Below are 18,465 nucleotides of genomic sequence, written 5' to 3'. Positions count from 1 at the left end.
GTCTAATCGGATTCAATGATCTATGTTAAAAGTGCTACCACCAGACCTGAGATCGGCTAAATGGATTCCAGATCGATAAAACTCAACTGTTTAACTCTAGGGGAGTTAAAAAATTAGCCTATTTTCAAAAAAGTGGAGTGTTCCTTTAACATTTTTGTGGAAACCATTTTTTTTTTTTTAAATAAAATATTTTGTAACATTATAAATCTCTTTACTGCCACTTTTGATAATTTCAAGAACCTTGCTTAATAAAGTATTCATTTATTTAAAATATCTTAAATATCTTACTAACACCAAACGTTTTAAAGGTGGTGTATTACATTATATTATATTGATGGTGCATTTAAGCTTCAAACATGTAACAGGTTAGTAGTTAAAATGTTAAAACATCTCCTATATTCCTTTTAGAATTGCAGAAAATATATACTAATGGAAAACCCCAAAAATACAATCTTCGCTGGTAAGCCAGCAATTAAGGCAAAGATCATTTTAATGAGGGTGGGCAGCTGCCGTTTCTCACTTTGTTGAGCATTGTAAAGATTTCCCAGCAGACAAAATTTTCTCACTCCGAGATCCGAGAACATCTTTGAAGTCCTGTTTAAAAATAGAAAAACCAGGGTCACGAGCAGATGAGTGGAAAGAAAAATGGAAAAAAACGACAAGGGTTCGTGAGTTTTGAGCGGTTTGCGTTTTGAGCGAGTCGCGGAGGTTTCTGACCTCTGCGGTGATCGATACTCGGTTTTAGCGTGCCTGCAAGTGTGCTGGAGTGGTAATTGAACTGTTGTCATTTTCTATGAGAAGAAAATACAAGTGCTTTGACCTCTGCTGCGTTAAAAGATTCAAGTCAATTCAGCCCGACCGCGGTTGTCGTGGCAACTTGCATTGTTGATACAGCAGCGCGTATTGATGTGAGGTTTCCTCCTCTTCCCTCTAAAAACGACGCGGCCTTTGCTTGTGTGTTTTGTTTTCCTGAAAGCTGAATGCATGAAGGCCAACGCTTTTGATTATGGTTTCACAGTACATAATTTAGAGCTCCTCTCCACATCTGTTCGAGAGGGTTTTGAAGACGCAAACACACCGGGAGAGAGAGAGGAAGATTCGGTTAGGAGTTCAACTGGGATAAAAACGTCTGAAGTTGTCAATTTGTCCTGTTAACTTAGCTGCCGATTTCATTACCTGCTGTATTTGGGCTTCCACACCGCTCTCCTCAGTGTCAATGCGATTACCGGCATCCATTTCCAGAAAAAGGACGAATTCCAATGACACACTTCTTTTTTTTTTTTTTTCCTTCCCCGACACCATGAGTCATGCTCGCCTTACGCTGGCATTTCGGCGAGCGACTTCACACCCTCGCCCGGGCTCGGCAGTTGAAACCTAACTGTATAGCGTGACATTATTTCCTGTTGTTTGAACTCATCCTGCTGGCTTTGTCCCCTGCCCTTGAATATGATAATAGAAGAGCCACTCGGAGAGACCGAGCGTGCCTGCGCCGGTGAGATGTTCACAGCTGACATGGCAGGAACATTAGCATGTGGTGAAGGGCACATTGGAACCGGCTACCGTCGACAGCCGAGACAGGAGTTCATGGAAGCGGGAGAGAGAAAGCGAAATGGCTAGTGACAGAACAAAGTTTATTAGAAAGGACAGCGGAGGCGTAGCGTCGCCGAGCCGCAGTGCCGCAGACGCTCGCTGCCGGTTTCGGAGACGCGAATGAAATAACAAAGAGACAGTACAAGGGGATCGTGCGTAAAATAAACCCTATCAATACTGTACGCCCTTCCTCGAAGTGAAAGAGACAGGCTCGGGAGCGGGACAAACAGAAAGACAATGATAAATGGGGAGATGGCCGCTGATGTGAAAATACTGCCGAGCTTTGCAAATGGAGCCTGGGAAGACTGCTGTAAATATAGAGCCGGACAGTTACACTGACCGAGCTATTGTTTTGCAAGACGTTTAGTCAATATTTATTTATCGGTGGCTGTGTAGCTAGAGACAACACCTCTGGGTCTACGGGCGGTTTAGAGACTATTTACACCTAATCATAAAATCATACACGACAAGACTTTTAAAAAGACAATGGATTACTGAGAGCGCCTTTGTTCCAAGAACAAAAATACTGTATTGGACTGTGATCCTTTAAAAAGGAAATGACAGTACCATTGTAAAGCGATGGTATCAGATGGCAATCATGATGCAGTATTTACAGAAATCACAGTATTTTGTCATATCCAGTACTATGGTAATGAATAATTAGCATATTTGTACTACCATTGTCCTTATGCAAATGATGCTGTTTAAAAAAAATAGATGTTTGTGATAATGAACAAACCTTTTTTTATCTGAAAACTAAAAAAAATTTAGTTTTGTATTGCATTGCTTCGTGTTTTGTTTGTGTGTGTGTTTGTGTTTTGTTTGATTTTTGTTTGTTTGTTTGTTTGTTCGTTTGTTTTGCTTTCTGTTTTGTTTTGGATACCAAACAAAGGTCCCATGTCAAGTAGATTTTTGTCAATCAGACTACTGGATAAACTAAGATCCTATGGGATAAACTGAAATTTCTCTGATCCTTTTTGCTTTTGTGTTTTGTTTATGTTTTGGATACCAAACGAGGGTCACATGTCAATTAGAATTTAAGACTTAGTTCAGAAACAATCTTTGATTTGGCAACAGTCCTAAGACTCTAGATGAACTAAGATCCTACGGGATAAACTGAAATTTCTCTGATCTTTTTTGCTTTTGCTTTTTTTGTTTTGGATACCAAACAAGGGTCACGTGTTAATTTGATTTTTACAATCTTTGATTTGGCAACAATTCTAGGATCCTACTGGATAAACTAAGGTCCTACGGAATAAACTAACATTTCTTTTTGATCTTTTTTTGCTTTTGCTTTTTGTTTTGCTTTCTTTTGGATATTAAATAAAGGTCCCATGTCAATTAGATTTTTGTCAGTCAGAACACTGGATAAACTAAGATCCTATGGGATAAACTAAAATTTCTCTGATCCTTTTTGCTTTTGCGTTTTCTTTATGTTTTGGATACCAAACAAGGGTCATGTGTCAATTAGAATTTAAGATTTAGTTCAGAAACAATCTTTGATTTGGCAACAGTCCAAAGACTCTGCTAGATCAGTGGCTCTCAACTCCAGTTCTCCAGGCCCACTGCTCTGCACATTTTGTATGTCTCCCTCATTTAACACACCTGATTCAGATCATTAGCTCGTTAGGAGAAAGATCCATGAACTGAACTGAGTGTGTCAGATTCAGAAACACACAAAATGTGCAGAGCAGTGGGCCCCCGAGGACTGGAGTTGAGAACCACTGTTCTAGATGAACTAAGATCCTACGGGATAAACTTAAATTTCTCTGATCTTTTTTGCGTTTTGTTTTGCTTTTTTTTGTTTTGGATGCCAAACAAGGGTCACATGTTAAATCGGTTTTTACATTTGATTTGGAAACAATCTTTGATTTGGCAACAATTCTAGAATTCTACTGGTAAACCAAGGTCCTATGAAATAAACTAAAATTTCTGTGTTTGATCTTTTTGCTTTTGCTTTTGCTTTCTTTCCTGTTTTGTTTTGTTTTGTTTTAGATACCAAACAATGGTCACATGTCTATTTAATTTTTAGATTTGGGTTGGAAACAATCTTTGATTTGGCAACAATCCTAAGACTTCGCTGGATAAACTAAGATCCTACAGGATAAACAAAAATTTCTGTGTTTGATCTTTTTTGCTATTGCTTTTTGTTTTGCTTTCTTTGCTGTTGTTTTTTTTGTTTGTTTGTTTGTTTGTTTTCCAAACAAGGGTCATGTGCAAATTAGAGTTTTTTTGTGTTTTGTTTTTATTGTTTTGTTTTGTTTGGGATGCCAAACAAGAGTCATGTGTTTATCCAGTACTCTTAGGATTGTTGCCAAATAGGATAAACCAAAATGTCTCTATTTGATCTTTTTTGCTTTTTGTTTTGGAAACCAAAAAAAGAGTCACGTCAATTAGAGTTTTAGATTTGGTTTGAAAACAATCGGCAACAATCCTAAAATACTAGATAAACTAAGATCCTACGGGATAAACTATCATTTCTGTTTGATCTTTTTTGCGTTTGCTTTGTTTTGCTTTCTTTGCTGTTTTTTTGTTTTGTTTCATGTTTTCCAGACAAGGGTCACGTGCAAATTAGAGTTTTAGATTTGGTTTTGAAACAATCTGTGATTTGGCAACAATCCTAAGATACTAGATAAACTAAGATCCTACGGGATAAACTATAATTTCTGTTTGATCGTTTTTGCGTTTGCTTTATGTTTTGCTTTCTTTGCTGTTTTTTGTTTTGTTTTTTGTTGTTTTGTTTTGTTTTGGATACCAAACAAGGGTCATGTGTCAATTAGATTTTTAGATTTAGTTCAGAAACAATCTTTGATTTGGCAACAATCCTAAGACTTTGCTGGACAAACTAAGATCCTACAGGATCTTTGATTGAAATGAAATTTCTGTTCTGTCGTTTTTGCTTTCCTATTTGTTTTGCTTTTTTGTTTTGCTTTGCTTTCTTTGCTGTTTTGTTTGGGTTTGGATACCAAACAATGAGATTTCTTTAATTATTTGAAACCATTCGATAAGGACCCTCATGGGATCAAATGTAAAACCAAATAAAGTCAAGAAGAAATAAACAAATAAATATATAAATTTGACCAAACGGAGACATTTCAGTTTATCCTGTAGGATCTTAGAATTGTTGCCAATTCAAAAGATTCAATCAAAGATTGTTCTAATTGACATGTGACCCTTGTTTGGTGTCCAAAACAAAAACCAATAGCAAAAAAAGATCAGAAATTTCAGTTTACCCTGTACGATCTTAGATTAGAGTCTTGGGGTTGTTGCCAAATCAAAAGATTCAAAAAGTTTTAATTTACATGTGACACTTGTTTGGAAAAAACAAAACAAACCATTTCAAAGCATTTCCATTCACATTCATATATAATTTTTTTGACTATTGTTGCTAACCATGTAGATAAATATGTAATATTCAGGTTGACAATAGTGTATATGTCATTTTTATTCATACAGTATAAGCAGGTGGAGCAGTACATGTCCTTCCACAAACTTCCTGCAGACATGCGCCAGAGGATTCATGATTACTATGAGCATCGCTATCAGGGGAAGATGTTCGACGAGGAGAGCATTCTGGGAGAATTGAACGAACCACTCAGAGAGGTCAGTAATAACAAACAAGCCAGTTAGTGTATACTTTCATTCCATAGTTTGCATTCTAATAATGAACAATACTATCCACATACTTTTCTATTTTTCATTTACAGGAAATCATTAGTTTTAACTGTCGAAAGCTTGTGGCCACCATGCCGTTGTTTGCAAACGCGGATCCCAACTTTGTGACCTCCATGCTCACCAAGTTACGTTTCGAGGTGTTCCAGCCAGGAGATTACATTATCAGAGAGGGGACCGTCGGCAAGAAGATGTATTTCATCCAACACGGTGTACTAACTGTTCTGACGAAGGGCAGCAAAGAGACAAAGATCTCAGACGGATCGTATTTTGGAGGTAAGACAAGAGTTATCTTTGGATGGTTTGAGGCAACTTTAGTTGCTTAGGAAAAATCACTTTCTTTTAGAAGCTAATGCAGATCTTGCAGCAAATAAGTTTGTGTTTTTATTAGAGAGGTTTTAAGTGCTTAACGTTCAGGCTGGTACCACCGTGTTCTTCAGTGTTATCGGCTGGTTCTCCCAGGGAACCAAATCAGTGAATGGCCACGCTTTCGGAGCCTGGGGAAATTCCTCACCCAGCATAAGTTAACCATTCATGAAATTAATTTCCCTCACAAGATTGAGGAAGGAGGGGAAGATAACAGTTTGAGTTGAGCCTTGTCATCAGAGGCTGTTCACTGCAGTTTTTCTCATTACAGCTCCCATTGTACAAATCCACATGGATTTACTTTTTTTTGTTTGTTTGTTTTTTTTTCTTATACACTTTCTGTTTTTAATTTTGGCATTTATGAAGGCATCATTTATATGTTGTCTATGACTTTTAAATTGCAAAAACACAATTTATTCACACTATAGTTTACCTTGTATGCAAATAGTGAGTCTACCAAACAAATCAACATGCTCTATTTTCTGAAGAAAATGAGGGTGATGCAAATATTTAGAAATAAATTATACACCACCTGGTCTCCGAATGCAAGCTAGCCTCTTTCCCGGCGTTCTGTGCCATTATAAACTCTATTACTGTCTCCTGTGCGGTTCTGGGATCACAACTAAGTAGTTTGTGCTATCAGTGAGCTGCAGATTTAGTCAAGAAAAAAAAAAATGTCATCATATTTTCCAAAAAAACCCTTTCCTTCTGCCTGGGCTCGTTTGAGGTCATTACATGTTCAACAAGCCGCTCATAATCTCTTTTCCCATAAACCCTGTGTGAAAGTGCAGAAAGGAGGAGCAGTCTGGATTCTGGCCTAGTACTGAGCTTGCTCAGTCCCCATATGTCATCTGTTCTTTCTATACTAGTAATACTAGTATTATACCATGCAAAGTATACTGCCTACTGTTTAACTGTTTATGAAAAATAGAATGCGAAACAGCACAAAATTATATATATACACAACCCATTCAGAATTTGAGGTTGGTATGATTTATTTTTAAAGAAGCAAGGATGCATTAAGAGTCATTTATATTTAAAATAATTGCTGTTCCAGCTCTTCTTCTGAACTTTAGCTATATTCATCAGAGAATCTTGAAAAAATCTTTCAGTTTCCACAAAAATATTAAGCAGCAAAACTGTTTTGAACATTGATCAGCATATTAAAATGATTTCTGAAGGATCATGTGACTCTGAAGACTGGAGTAATGAAGCTGAAAATTCAGCTTTGATATTACAGGAGTAAATTTAAAATTTAAAATTATATTTTACATTTTTAGTTATAATAATGTTTCACAATATTACAGTTTTTGTTGTATTGTTGATCAAGTAAATGCAGGCTTGGTGAGCATAAGATGCCTTTTTAAAAAAGCATTAAAAAAACTAAACTTTTGAATGGTAATGCATATAATTTATTTATTTATCTGCTATATGTTTTACTCTTTTAATTAGGTTATTTTAACTTTGTGTACAATTAATTTTTAAGAAATTTGACTTTGTTAAATGAAATGAATCGCAATGGAAAGCTTCATAATAGAGTCTAAAACATTGGTATTACTGTAGTAACTTGTTCAAAACCACGGTGCATTTATATTTTTATGCACCATGTCACTAGCTATGTTTTTATCACCCTGTATGCACATTTTTAAATATCGCATCAGAAATGAGTGATGGAAATGCCATATTTTGAATAAAAATCCAATGATTTGCAAAAAAAAGTTGTTACGCTCGCTTGAGGTGGTTTTTGACTTGTGCGAAAAAGAGTTAACGGCAATAATAGGAAACGCATTTGCCGAATAAATTCCTTCATGCACATCCAAAAAAAAATGTGACTTTGTGCTACAGGATGGCAAACTGACTAACCAGCAGACCAATCTCGTTCCACAGCATCTAAAATGTTGTTACGGTCATTCTGAAATGCCCGTATGCAAAGTCTGTCATCAAAGTATTTCTGTATAATTGCCTCCCAGAATAATAAAATAACTCAACTGCATTCCCAAACAGCAGGCATCCATCTCCGAAAGCGATGAACGCATAATATTCAGTGGCTTGTCCTACTTTTCTTAGTGATACATAGTGCCAGTTTATCAGGAAGTGACGATTTTGTTCTCTTTGGAAACTGTGCTTATTCACAAATGTTTTATGCAATATTTGTTTCGCACATAAGTTAAATTTGCAACTCTGGATGGAAACCGAGCTATTGATTCTTTATTTGTGTTTCTCTTTCTCCCCCTTTCCACCTCAGGATGTGTGTTAGTTAGTGCGTGTACTTTGATAGAGTGGTTCTTGGCAGCATGTTCTTTATGACTCTGGCCATGATGACTAGACGAGAGAAAAAGATAAAAAAAAAAATATAGAAAAATATTCTCTACAGCCTCCTCTACCCCTCTGTCTTTCCCAAGCAACACCATTTCATCTTCTTAAAAGTCCAACAGCACCTTGTTTATCCTCATAGTATTCTTATTCTTCAGTGCCCATCATAAATATCAGCTGCACACATGCAAGCATTCAAAAATGTCTTAATAATCTTAAAAGTGAATATAAGCTATTATAATTGGAATACAACACATAAAATGTTCTTACTACCTAAAATATCAATGAAATAGCCATCTGGAGCAGTAAAACTGACAGTCTGACAGCCAGAATGAACCAGAGCACATGCTACATGTGTCATCCAATCAGAATTCAAATTAGTTTTGATCAGAATATATTTAGAATTAGGTTTATTAACAAGTGCTTGTTTTAAAGGGATCGTTCACCCAGAAATGAAAATTCTGTCATTAATTATTCACCCTCATGTCGTTTCAAACCTGTAAGATCTTCATTTATCTTCAGAACACATATTAAGATATTTTTGATGAAATCCAACAGCTTTCTGACCCTGCATAGACAGCAAAGCAACACGTTCAAGACCCAGAAAGCTAGTAAGGACATTGATAAAATAAATTTGTATCAAGTCATTATTTTCAAAAAAATGAAGATTACAAGATTAAAGTCCAAATTTTATGAGAATGAAGTTGAAATATTACAAAAATAAACTCACAATATTACGAGAATAAAGTCGAAATATTACGATAAATAAAGTCTAAATTACGACCATAAAGTCGAAATATTCCGAGAGTAAAGTCGTAATATTTTGAGAGTAAAGTCGAAATATTCCTGAGAGTAAAGTCGAAATATTTTGTGAGTAAAATCGAAATATTTCACAAGTAAAGTCAAAATATTTCAGAAGAAAAGTCGAAATATGAGTAAAGTCAAAATATTTCATGAGTAAAGTCGAAATATTTCATGAGTAAAGTCAAAATATCGAAGTATTACGAGCAAAGTCGACATATTTTGAGAGTAAAGTCGAAATATTTCACGTGTAAAGTCGTATTTCACGTGTAAAGTCGAAATATTTTGTGAGTAAAATCGAAATATTTCACGAGTAAAGTCAAAATATTTCATGAGTAAAGTCAAAATATTTCATGAGTAAAGTCGAAATATTACGAGTAAAGTCGAAATATTCAGAGTAAAGTCGACATATTTCGAGAGTAAAGTAGAAATATTTCACGTGTAAAGTCAAAATATTTCATGAGTAAAATCAAAATATTTCACGAGTAAAGTCAAAATATTGAGAATAAAGTCGAAATATTGCGAGAGTAAAACTGAAATATTTCACGCGTCAAGTTGAAATATTTCATAAGTAAAGTCAAAATATTTCATGAGTAAAGTTGAAATTATGAAAACAAAGTCAAAATGTTTTGACAATAAAGTCAAGCTAAGTCAAGAAAATGACAAGAATTCAATTGTAGCAATTACAAGATTAAAGTTATAATATTTTGAGAGTATATTCTAGCTTGTTGTGCCTACAAATGGCCTGGATTGGGAGCACCGGGAGATATTTCAAAGTCTCACCTTTCAAAATCTCTTTAGTTTTATAGCGAAATACAAACAATATGTCTTACAATAGTGTTTTTCACGCTCTTTAATGTGGCAGGAAAGATCGCTGTATTCGCCTCAGTTTAAGTGGAGATATTCATTTTATTAAATTAGGCTTTTTTTTTGTTTGTTTGTTTTGTATTCCTTGTGATGTTCCTTCAAGTTTATATCATGCTATAAACTTGAAATAATAAGAAAAAAACACATTTATAATTTGTATTTCATGATAAAACTGATAGAATTTGAAAGCTGAGCTGTATTAAAAGCAACAAAGCACAAAATTATTGCGATTGGCGGCGTTAAATATTATTTTCAATCATTTCCTGTATTATACCATGAATAAAACAGCTTGTGAATAGTCACTTATATACCTCAGAAAAGACAACAATATGTTTTATGTTAACAAGTCCACTTCAACCTTTAAAATGTTTTATTGTTGTTTTTAATTAAATACATGTGAGAAATCAAAGTTTGGACGTCACTGACGTTTTCGCAGAGTTTGTGGTGGAATTTTCACAAAGAAAACAGTATAATTTAATAAAACGAATGTCTCATTGTAATTGAAAAGTCAATTGATTCACATGAATACAGCAATCTGTCAGACCACATTAAAGAGCATGAAAAACACATTATTGCAAGACACATTGTTGGTATTTTGCTATAAAACGGTCAGATTTTGAAAGCTGAGAATTTGTTTTAAATTAAAAATACCAAAAGCACAAAGCTTATTGCTATTATTGGGTGGCTTGTGCACTACAAATAGGCCTAATGAATGCAATCAAAGACGTGAAATATTATTATCCTGTGAGGATAACACATTGTATGATTTCTGCTACTAATCCCACATATATTCAAATAAATTCCGGTGGCCTGGCAACTTGTCTCGGTGCTCCTAATAAAGGTAAGTAAATAATGACAGAATTTTCATTTAACTGTCCCTTTAAGACATTACTAGATTTATGCTTAAAACAAGAAAAAACTGATCTAATTTGTGCAATTTAGTGGTGAAACTTTGTGGGAGATAGCAGAATGGGTAACAGTGCTTAGCAGCTTCAACTGTACAATTCCCATGAAAGTGTACAGAGAATCACACAAATTCACTTCTTTAGCTTTTAAAAATGGTAAGAACTAGTCTGTGAACTTTTAGGAACACAGTAAAACTGTATTTCTTAGGTGCGAAGGCGAGATACTGACTGGGAACACCCAATTACCACATTAGTGTTGACAGTCCCCTGTGTCCTTTCCTCAAACCTCCTGCTTAGAAATTTCCTCTGCATTTGAGATAGAGCTTTTACTCTGTGATCTGACTGGACAGATGATGGCTGAGTACAACTCTAAGCTGTCAAAATGGTATTTTAATGCTCTGGGTACAGATTAAAAAAGACCATTCAAAAAAGCAGCCTCGAAGTATATACAGTCTGAGTCACTGCAGCAAGTATACAGCAAGTATATTTAATTCATGGTGCCCACTATTGTGAATTTATGCACATATTAATAGTGCTGGAGTGCTCTAAACTTAGGCCTGAAAAACATTTATGTTTAATGCTCAGTTAGGGGCTGGATACTAGGGTATACCCATTTATACATTCATTTATTTACTTGTCATTCATTCTATTATTTATATACATAAAACGCATATATATACTTAAAATTGTACATGTTCTTTCCGCATGGTTGCTTTTACAAAAAGAGTAGGATACATGTTCTTCCCGTGTGGTCTTCAATTTGCTAAACTTCCACAGAGATCTGTTTGCTGACTCGAGGCAGAAGAACAGCCAGCGTAAGAGCCGACACATACTGTCGTCTGTACTCGCTCTCTGTGGACCATTTCAACGAGGTGTTGGAGGAGTACCCCATGATGCGACGCGCCTTTGAGACCGTAGCCCTCGATCGGCTTGACCGCATAGGTGAGAGCTGTCAGTTCAGTAGGCCTGTGTTTTTCACAGCTGCTCTGAGATGTCCTTGAAGAGTGCGGAGTTTAATAAGTGATCACATCTTGTCCCTTGGTTTTTACTTGCATAATGTGATATACTATAATTGAAACAGGATATTCGATGAGGAAAAAAAATGGCTATTGGTAAATAAATAAAGTAAATTTATCCAACAACCCCTGTGGCTTAAATCAGGGGTGTCCATACCTGCTCCTAGAGTGCAACTTTCCTGTAGAGTGATGTGAATTTCAGTGATGTGAAATGGTTGCACTCTGTGAGCTACTGGTGCTACCTGTTGCTATTTTTATTGTAATACAACTCGGAATACAAATAAAATACTGATACGGATGCCAGGATGGCATCTAGCGTTTCTTGTCTCTGCCATTTGTAAGTTCTTTTAGTAGCTGTGGTCTACTAAAAACCTCAAAGGCATCAGGGCTAAAGTGAAGAGAACAAAGATGCAGGTCTTTATGAAGTTTTATTTGTCCACAGGCATTCTTTTTTTCTTCTCTTATGGCCAAAGTGAAGACTTCCATTTGTTGCCTTTCGACTGAAAAATACAACCAAAAGCCGCAAAATGTGGTGCCGTATCGGTATTTTATTTTTCAAATTGTGTTGCAGTTAAAATAGCAACAAGTAACGTCAGTAGCTCACTGAGTGCAACCATTTGACTGGATTTGCCAGTTGAAGCAAGGAACCATTTCATATTAACCAAATGAAATAAACATGTTAATTTTTGCATATTTATAACTTAAACCAAAATAGTTATCCATGCATTTCTGTCTTCCTTTATGTCTTCACAGGAAAGCGTAACTCTGTGCTCCAGCACAAAGTCCAGCGGGATCTCAATTCCGGAGTTCTGAACTACCAAGAAAATGAGATCATCCAGCAGATTGTACAGCATGATAGGGATATGGCTCATTGTGCCCATCTCATGCAGACACCTCCTCCAGCTCCTCACCCAGCACCGACTCCATCTTCCCACACCCCCGTCATCTGGGCACCTCTTATTCAGGCTCCTCTACAAGCTGCCGCAGCCACCACTTCAGTCGCCATTGCCCTAACTCGCCACCCCCATTTGCCCCATACCCTCTTCCGACCCCCTGTCCCGTTACTTGGCTCACTGAAAGACCAGCCAGGGTATGTAAAAAGGTTCCCAACTGCACTTTCGGGTGCTGCTGCATTTGGTGGCTCCTCCTCAACCAGCTCGCAATTCAGCTCCTGTATAGAAACCCCAATTCTGGACACACTCAGGACCGAGAGATCATCTACCTCCACTCCTCCGCCACCGTCCTCCAGCTCCCTGCCATCCACCATTACAACAACAGTCACCACCACCACCTCCAACATCACAGAGTCTTCCTTTTTCCCCCATAGACCCCTTGCCTCCCATGGCTCCAAAGACTTCAACATTGCCCAGCTTCATTCTCAACCACACCTTCCTCAGGCTTCTTTCCCCGGCATTGCTGCATCACTTCCTGGGTTCTTCCAACAAGGGGCAATCGGAGGAGAGGCCGTCCAGCTTGCAGTTCCCCCTGCGTCCACCCTTACTCCTTTGATAGCGCACTCAGTAAGTCCCATCCTGACCCAGCTGCATTCGGCTCAGCCAAATCCTCAACCAACAAAACCAATTCAAGACTTAAATAAAGTTGCAAGGACAGCCTCTCAGTCTCCTATAACAGTGTCCCCTGTCCGCCCCAGGAGCGTTATTGAACAAGTCCCAAGTCCAACAAGTGTTCCGTCCCAACCTTCTCAGATTGCTCTACAGCCGGATGTACTTTCCCAGTTTTCCCAAGAACCATCCGCTCTTGCTTCCCTTGCACAATATGGGTCCGGAAATGCATCCCCATGTAGCACACCTTCAGCCTGGAGTCCGACATGCCAGAGTCCCACAGTGGAGAAGATGAGAATATCCGTCCACAGCCACCCTCCTAGCATCTCTGGATCCCAAAGTTCGCTCCTTACCCCTCAGACACTCTTGCCACCACCACCTCAATCAAGAGAAAGAGGCGGATCTCTAGTTGACCTACCATCCCATGACTTAAGCACCATTTCCGTGTCTCTCCCTACACCAGGACTACCTGAAAAGTCCAAGCCAGTAGGAAGAGGACCACAACCACCGGACTTATCCCATCATAGAGGATCTGCTTCAGGTTACTCGCCGCTCCCATCACCCCCTGCCCTTATGAAACCATTTAGCTCAATACCTGGTCACGTTGTCCTTTCGAGACAAACTTCCAAGTTGTCCATAACTCAGACTGGGTCCTCAGGTGGGTCACCAGCCCATGGATCTAGTGACAGGTCCACCCCTGGGACTCCAAGCTTGCACCCCAAACTCCCATCGAACTTGTGAGAATGGATTGCACCCTCCTACGATGAGTGAGTAACGTTTTTTAATACGTCAAAGACACTGACATTTCTCACCAGAGAAGGAGGGTGTATGTTCATCTACTTGGATTTCTGTCGGTCCAATGACTTCCCTATTTGTTATGCCAAAAGAAGGAGAGGGACTAACAAAACTGACCGAAGAATGAAGGTGTGACTTAAATTTGTCTTCCAAGTTCTGTCAGTAATTTTTGCAATATTATTGTCTGATGATAAGACTGTATAGGGATATGCAAATTATGACTTCCAAAAAAAAACAAAAACAAACAAAAAAAAAAAGTAATAATTCTAACGGACGTATGTGTGTTTGTGATTGTGCGTGTGTGTGCGCGAGCGATTGCTATTGTCATGTTATAATAGTGTGCTCTTTTTAAAGGAGGGAATTATGCTGGGTCAGGGAAGCAAAGCTACATTCGTCGCACTTCATCAGTCGGGCATCATCTGTCACTGTGAAAGAACACGCCGTACAGGTCTCTCCGGGCAGGTGGCACAGATATATACACACACAGGTGCACACATGCACAAACAAGCCTAGCCCTCAACATCCCAATTATCTAGACCTAGTATGATCTTTCCGCTAGACCTTGACCCCATACATACCTCCTTGCTGACAAAGAGGTACTGCTCAGTATCTATGGCCTTTCCTTTTTGTAACAATACTGCCTTAGTGTCTGGACACCAGGGAACGACACCCCTCACTTCCACAACAGAACCGAGAATATTAAGAATGTTTTGCAATCATTTTGTATGTGCTTTGTATGTGAACTTGTGCAGTACTTAAGCAATAAAACTGTATGCTTGGTTTTTGTACATGCACGGAGGTTGAACTGTAAATTGCAGCTTTCTTCCTGTCAAACAAAAGATAATGGGTGATTGTGACAATGGCAACGACACTACGAATATGACGCAGTTATAAAAAAAAGCCCACTGCAGTTACCAAAGCTTATGAGTTAAGACCAGTTTGAATTTGGGTTGGTACGTTTCATTTCTGTTCAGATGCACATTTTGTATAATGCAGTAAGCCTATACCCCACAATTTGCATGAGGTTATATATGCTTTCTGGTTGTGCAATACATGTTTTGGTTAGTATGTATTATATTTCATATCTGTGAAATGAAACATTTTTAACCAGAGGTACAGCAGACTAAAATAACAAAAACAACACAATAGTTAGCCTAGCGCCTGCTATGATATGCCATATGTGGCTGGTGGTAAAAGGAGGAATAGTATTTTTCTAAGTGTCCTTCCTTTTGAGCAAAGCTTACACAGGTGGATCATGAAAATTCCCTGCTTTGTCCCAGGTTATTATATATTGTATAATTTATATGATTTTCTAATACATGTCTATGTATATATCTATTTATTGTGTATGTGTTTGTTTTGTTAATCTATATATTCATGATTTAATCTATATACTGTCATCATCAGTCTGCAGATACTGTCATCATGCATCGCTTGGTCCTTCCGCTCTCAATTCTCTTCCATTCTTGCAATATGCATTTGATTATCATATCATTATTTTAATTTTCAGACCCCGAGTTAACATCATTCCCTGCATTGAAGTCGGATAAAATTGCAAGGCAAAATGCAAATGAGAGTGGTATATGTGATGTTGAATATTAATGAGTTAAATATCAAAGCATCAAAGAGCTTTTTGTTAGTATTACAGAGCACACAAAACATTACACTGTAATATTTCTCTTTTTCAGGTCTGAGTGTGTGTATGCATGTTTTACTGTGCATTTATGTTGTAGCATTTTATAATATTCTGTGCATTTATTATTTATCACAACCAAAGTGAGGTATCTTTAATGATTGTTTCACGGTAGCATTTATAACCCCATCAACAAAATCGGTACCCTCTATGTCTTCATAAAGGATGCTCATTCCTTTTGGTTTTCGAGAATTGTAATAATCCAAAATTTGTCCAGAATTTATGGTCACTGTATGGGAAAGTGTTTAAGCCGTATGGCATATCTACGATGGACAAGTTGTGTCATTATGCATCAGTCTACAGTGCACTTTCAGTTCATCCAAAAACAACAACAAAAAAAAAAGTTCTTCCATCCTAACCAGCTTCCTCCTGGAATATGTCCCGTTCAGAACTCATAGACATATTAGTGCAATATTTTCACATGGGATATGAACCACTGCCGTCAGTTATTTATTTATTTATTTATTTATTTATTTTGAGTTGGAAGATGACCAGACTTGCCATATTTGGTCAGTGTTTCACTGTATCATGATTATAATGATGATAATTATGGTAACAATATGTAATATGACTAACATGCTTCAGATTCAAAATATTACAGAATATAATGTTCATCATGAATACTGAATAATCATGTATGTACGAATATTCATGAGTATAGCTATATGATATTTCATTTGAACTATGTTAATCGATAAATAATTGTAAAGAAATTAAATTTTATTGTTTTTCTTTGTTACGTCCGTGTCCTTTATTTCTCTTTCTCTCCAACAGGTAGCATCTTGAGTAAAGGTCATCCTCATATTTTATTGTTTTACAACATTTATTAGTTTTTTTTAATAAAACAAATGCTACTCAAAAATAAAAATGTGCTGAAAATTCACTCACCCTTAAGCCATCCAAGATGATACAGATTTGGAGAAATTTAGCATTACGTCACTTGCTCATCAATGGATCCTCTACAGTGAATGGCTGCCGTCAGAATGAGTGTTCAACCTGCTGATCAAAACAACAATTCACATGTGATCAATACAATTCTAGTACATCTGTAGCATCTTATCATTAAGGCATTTTAACTGTTTAGAGCTGTTTTGGACTGTTTTTATGGTGGTTGATTTCTGCATATTTCTCTCCTGATTCAGACAAGATGAATTTCTCCATTGGAGAAAGCAATATTACGGATATATTACAGAGGATATATTCTAGAGATGCTGCGTTTCACTTAACAAGACAAATAATTGATGGGCTGGAGTTATGTGGATTACTTGTAGATGGTTTTATCAGCTGTATGGACTCTCATTTTGACGGCACCCATTCACTGCAGAGCATCCGTTGGTGATTAAGTGACGTAATGCTAAATTTCTCCAAATCTGTTTGTACGAAGACACAAACTCATCTACATCAATAACGGCCTAAAAGTGAGTACATTTTTAGCAAATTTTCATTTTGGGCAAACTATTTCTTTAAAGTAAGAGCAGGCATGGACATCTGTTATAGCGCTTGATGTTGTAAACTGGTATTTGTTATTGTATTATATAATTTACTACCATTAGGCTGAAGTACACATACTGGTTTGCACTGCAGCACAAATAGTTTTATGTTAGTTACTGTTCGAGTTGTTTACCTGTAGTAGCTAATAAACAGGAAGTCTGGCACACTGACAGGAAATTGCTTAACGTTAGTTCACCCAAAAATTTAAATTCTGTCATTACTCACCCTCTTGTCGTTCCAAACCCATAAGGCATTTGTTTATCTTCAGAACACAAATTAAGATATTTTTTGATGAAATCTGAGAGCTTTTTGACCCTTCATAGACAGCAACAAAACATTCAAAGGTCCAGAAAGGTAGTAAGAACATTGTTAAAATAGTCCATTTTTGACATCAGTGGTTCAAACGTTAATTTTCTGAATTTACAAGAAAACTTTTTGTGTGCAAAGAACACAAAAATAACGACTTTGTGCATGTGGACGCACACACATGCGTGGTACTGTTGAGACTGCACCTTGACTCACACGGAAGAGAACAAATTGTTGAATAAAGTCATTGTTTACTTTGCACACAAAAAGTATTCTCGTAGCTTCATAAGATTTCGGTTGAACCACTGATGTCACATGGACTGCTTTATCGATATCCTTACTACCTTTTATTGCTCATGAAAATGCAGTTCCGTTGCAGTCTATAGAGTGTTTGCACTTACGTCACGATTTGGTCAGTTACCCAGATGTTTGGCCATTTTGGCGATACTCAGATGTAAACAACAGCATGGTTTGACGGTTAATGTACGACTGAATATGTTGTTCTGCTAATTTATGTCTAAATTTATGCTGTCTAAATTTTGGTCAGCCGATGTCGCAACCGAAATTTAACCAAATATCAGCGTCTTATGACGTTGTGTGCCTGCTGGGAAAGTTAACAGGTGGTAAAGATACGTGCAAACAGTATTAATTAAGATATTAGTAAAATTTCACCTACCTGAACGGAAATGATAAGAACAAACATTAATGTCATCAAGATGCTTTGGAAAGCCTGGTTCAGTTTGGCCAACCACAAACTCATTTTGTTTCCTCAGACGGGTTTTTGCACTCTTCTCCATGATTTGTTATAACTTTTGCCAGTCTTTAGTACTCTCCAAATGTTTTTCGCGGTCTGACCGGTTAGTACAACCCAAAACATGACAATAATTTACCATTTTCAGCAGCAATAATCAGCTAAATATGCGAGTTTTGTTCGCTTCCAGTGGCATTGTTTACATTCAGTACCGCCAATATGGCCGACTGATGACGTGTCGTGAAAAAAACGAGTCTTACGAGTTCGGAAGGATAATTAATGACAGAATTAATTCTTCGTTGACAAATAAGGTGAAAATACCGATATTATATTTCAT

The 18,465-nt window shown here is 37.1% G+C and overlaps 1 protein-coding gene and 1 long non-coding RNA gene across 3 annotated transcripts in view; one reads left to right on the top strand and one right to left on the bottom strand.

The window, feature by feature from the left end:
- Positions 1-16,257, top strand: part of hcn4l (hyperpolarization activated cyclic nucleotide-gated potassium channel 4l) — a 43,139-nt gene extending 26,882 nt beyond the window's left edge. Inside the window, exons 5-9 of one of the 2 annotated variants that reach the window (XR_007825835.1) lie at positions 5,047-5,193; positions 5,298-5,538; positions 11,292-11,456; positions 12,284-14,016; positions 14,242-16,257. Coding sequence is in view for 1 of the 2 variants with exons in the window: in XM_051100396.1 (XP_050956353.1) it covers positions 5,047-5,193; positions 5,298-5,538; positions 11,292-11,456; positions 12,284-13,833 (2,103 nt within the window). In the remaining variant the exon portion in view is untranslated. Of the gene's footprint in view, positions 1-5,046; positions 5,194-5,297; positions 5,539-11,291; positions 11,457-12,283 lie in introns of both variants that reach the window. The other variant, XM_051100396.1, reaches the window with a different exon arrangement.
- The window catches only part of LOC127157144 (uncharacterized), a 39,946-nt gene extending 23,369 nt beyond the window's left edge, over positions 1-16,577 (bottom strand). The window contains exon 1 of the long non-coding RNA XR_007825836.1: positions 16,469-16,577. This is a non-coding gene — a long non-coding RNA (uncharacterized LOC127157144). The remainder of the gene's footprint in view (positions 1-16,468) is intronic.
- Between the last annotated feature and the right edge of the window lie 1,888 nt (positions 16,578-18,465).

This window comes from Labeo rohita, chromosome 25 (assembly GCF_022985175.1).
Source record: "Labeo rohita strain BAU-BD-2019 chromosome 25, IGBB_LRoh.1.0, whole genome shotgun sequence".
NCBI lineage: Eukaryota > Metazoa > Chordata > Actinopteri > Cypriniformes > Cyprinidae > Labeo > Labeo rohita.
The sequence above is the reverse complement of the archived record's forward strand: the minus strand, read 5'-3'. Positions and strand labels throughout refer to the sequence as shown.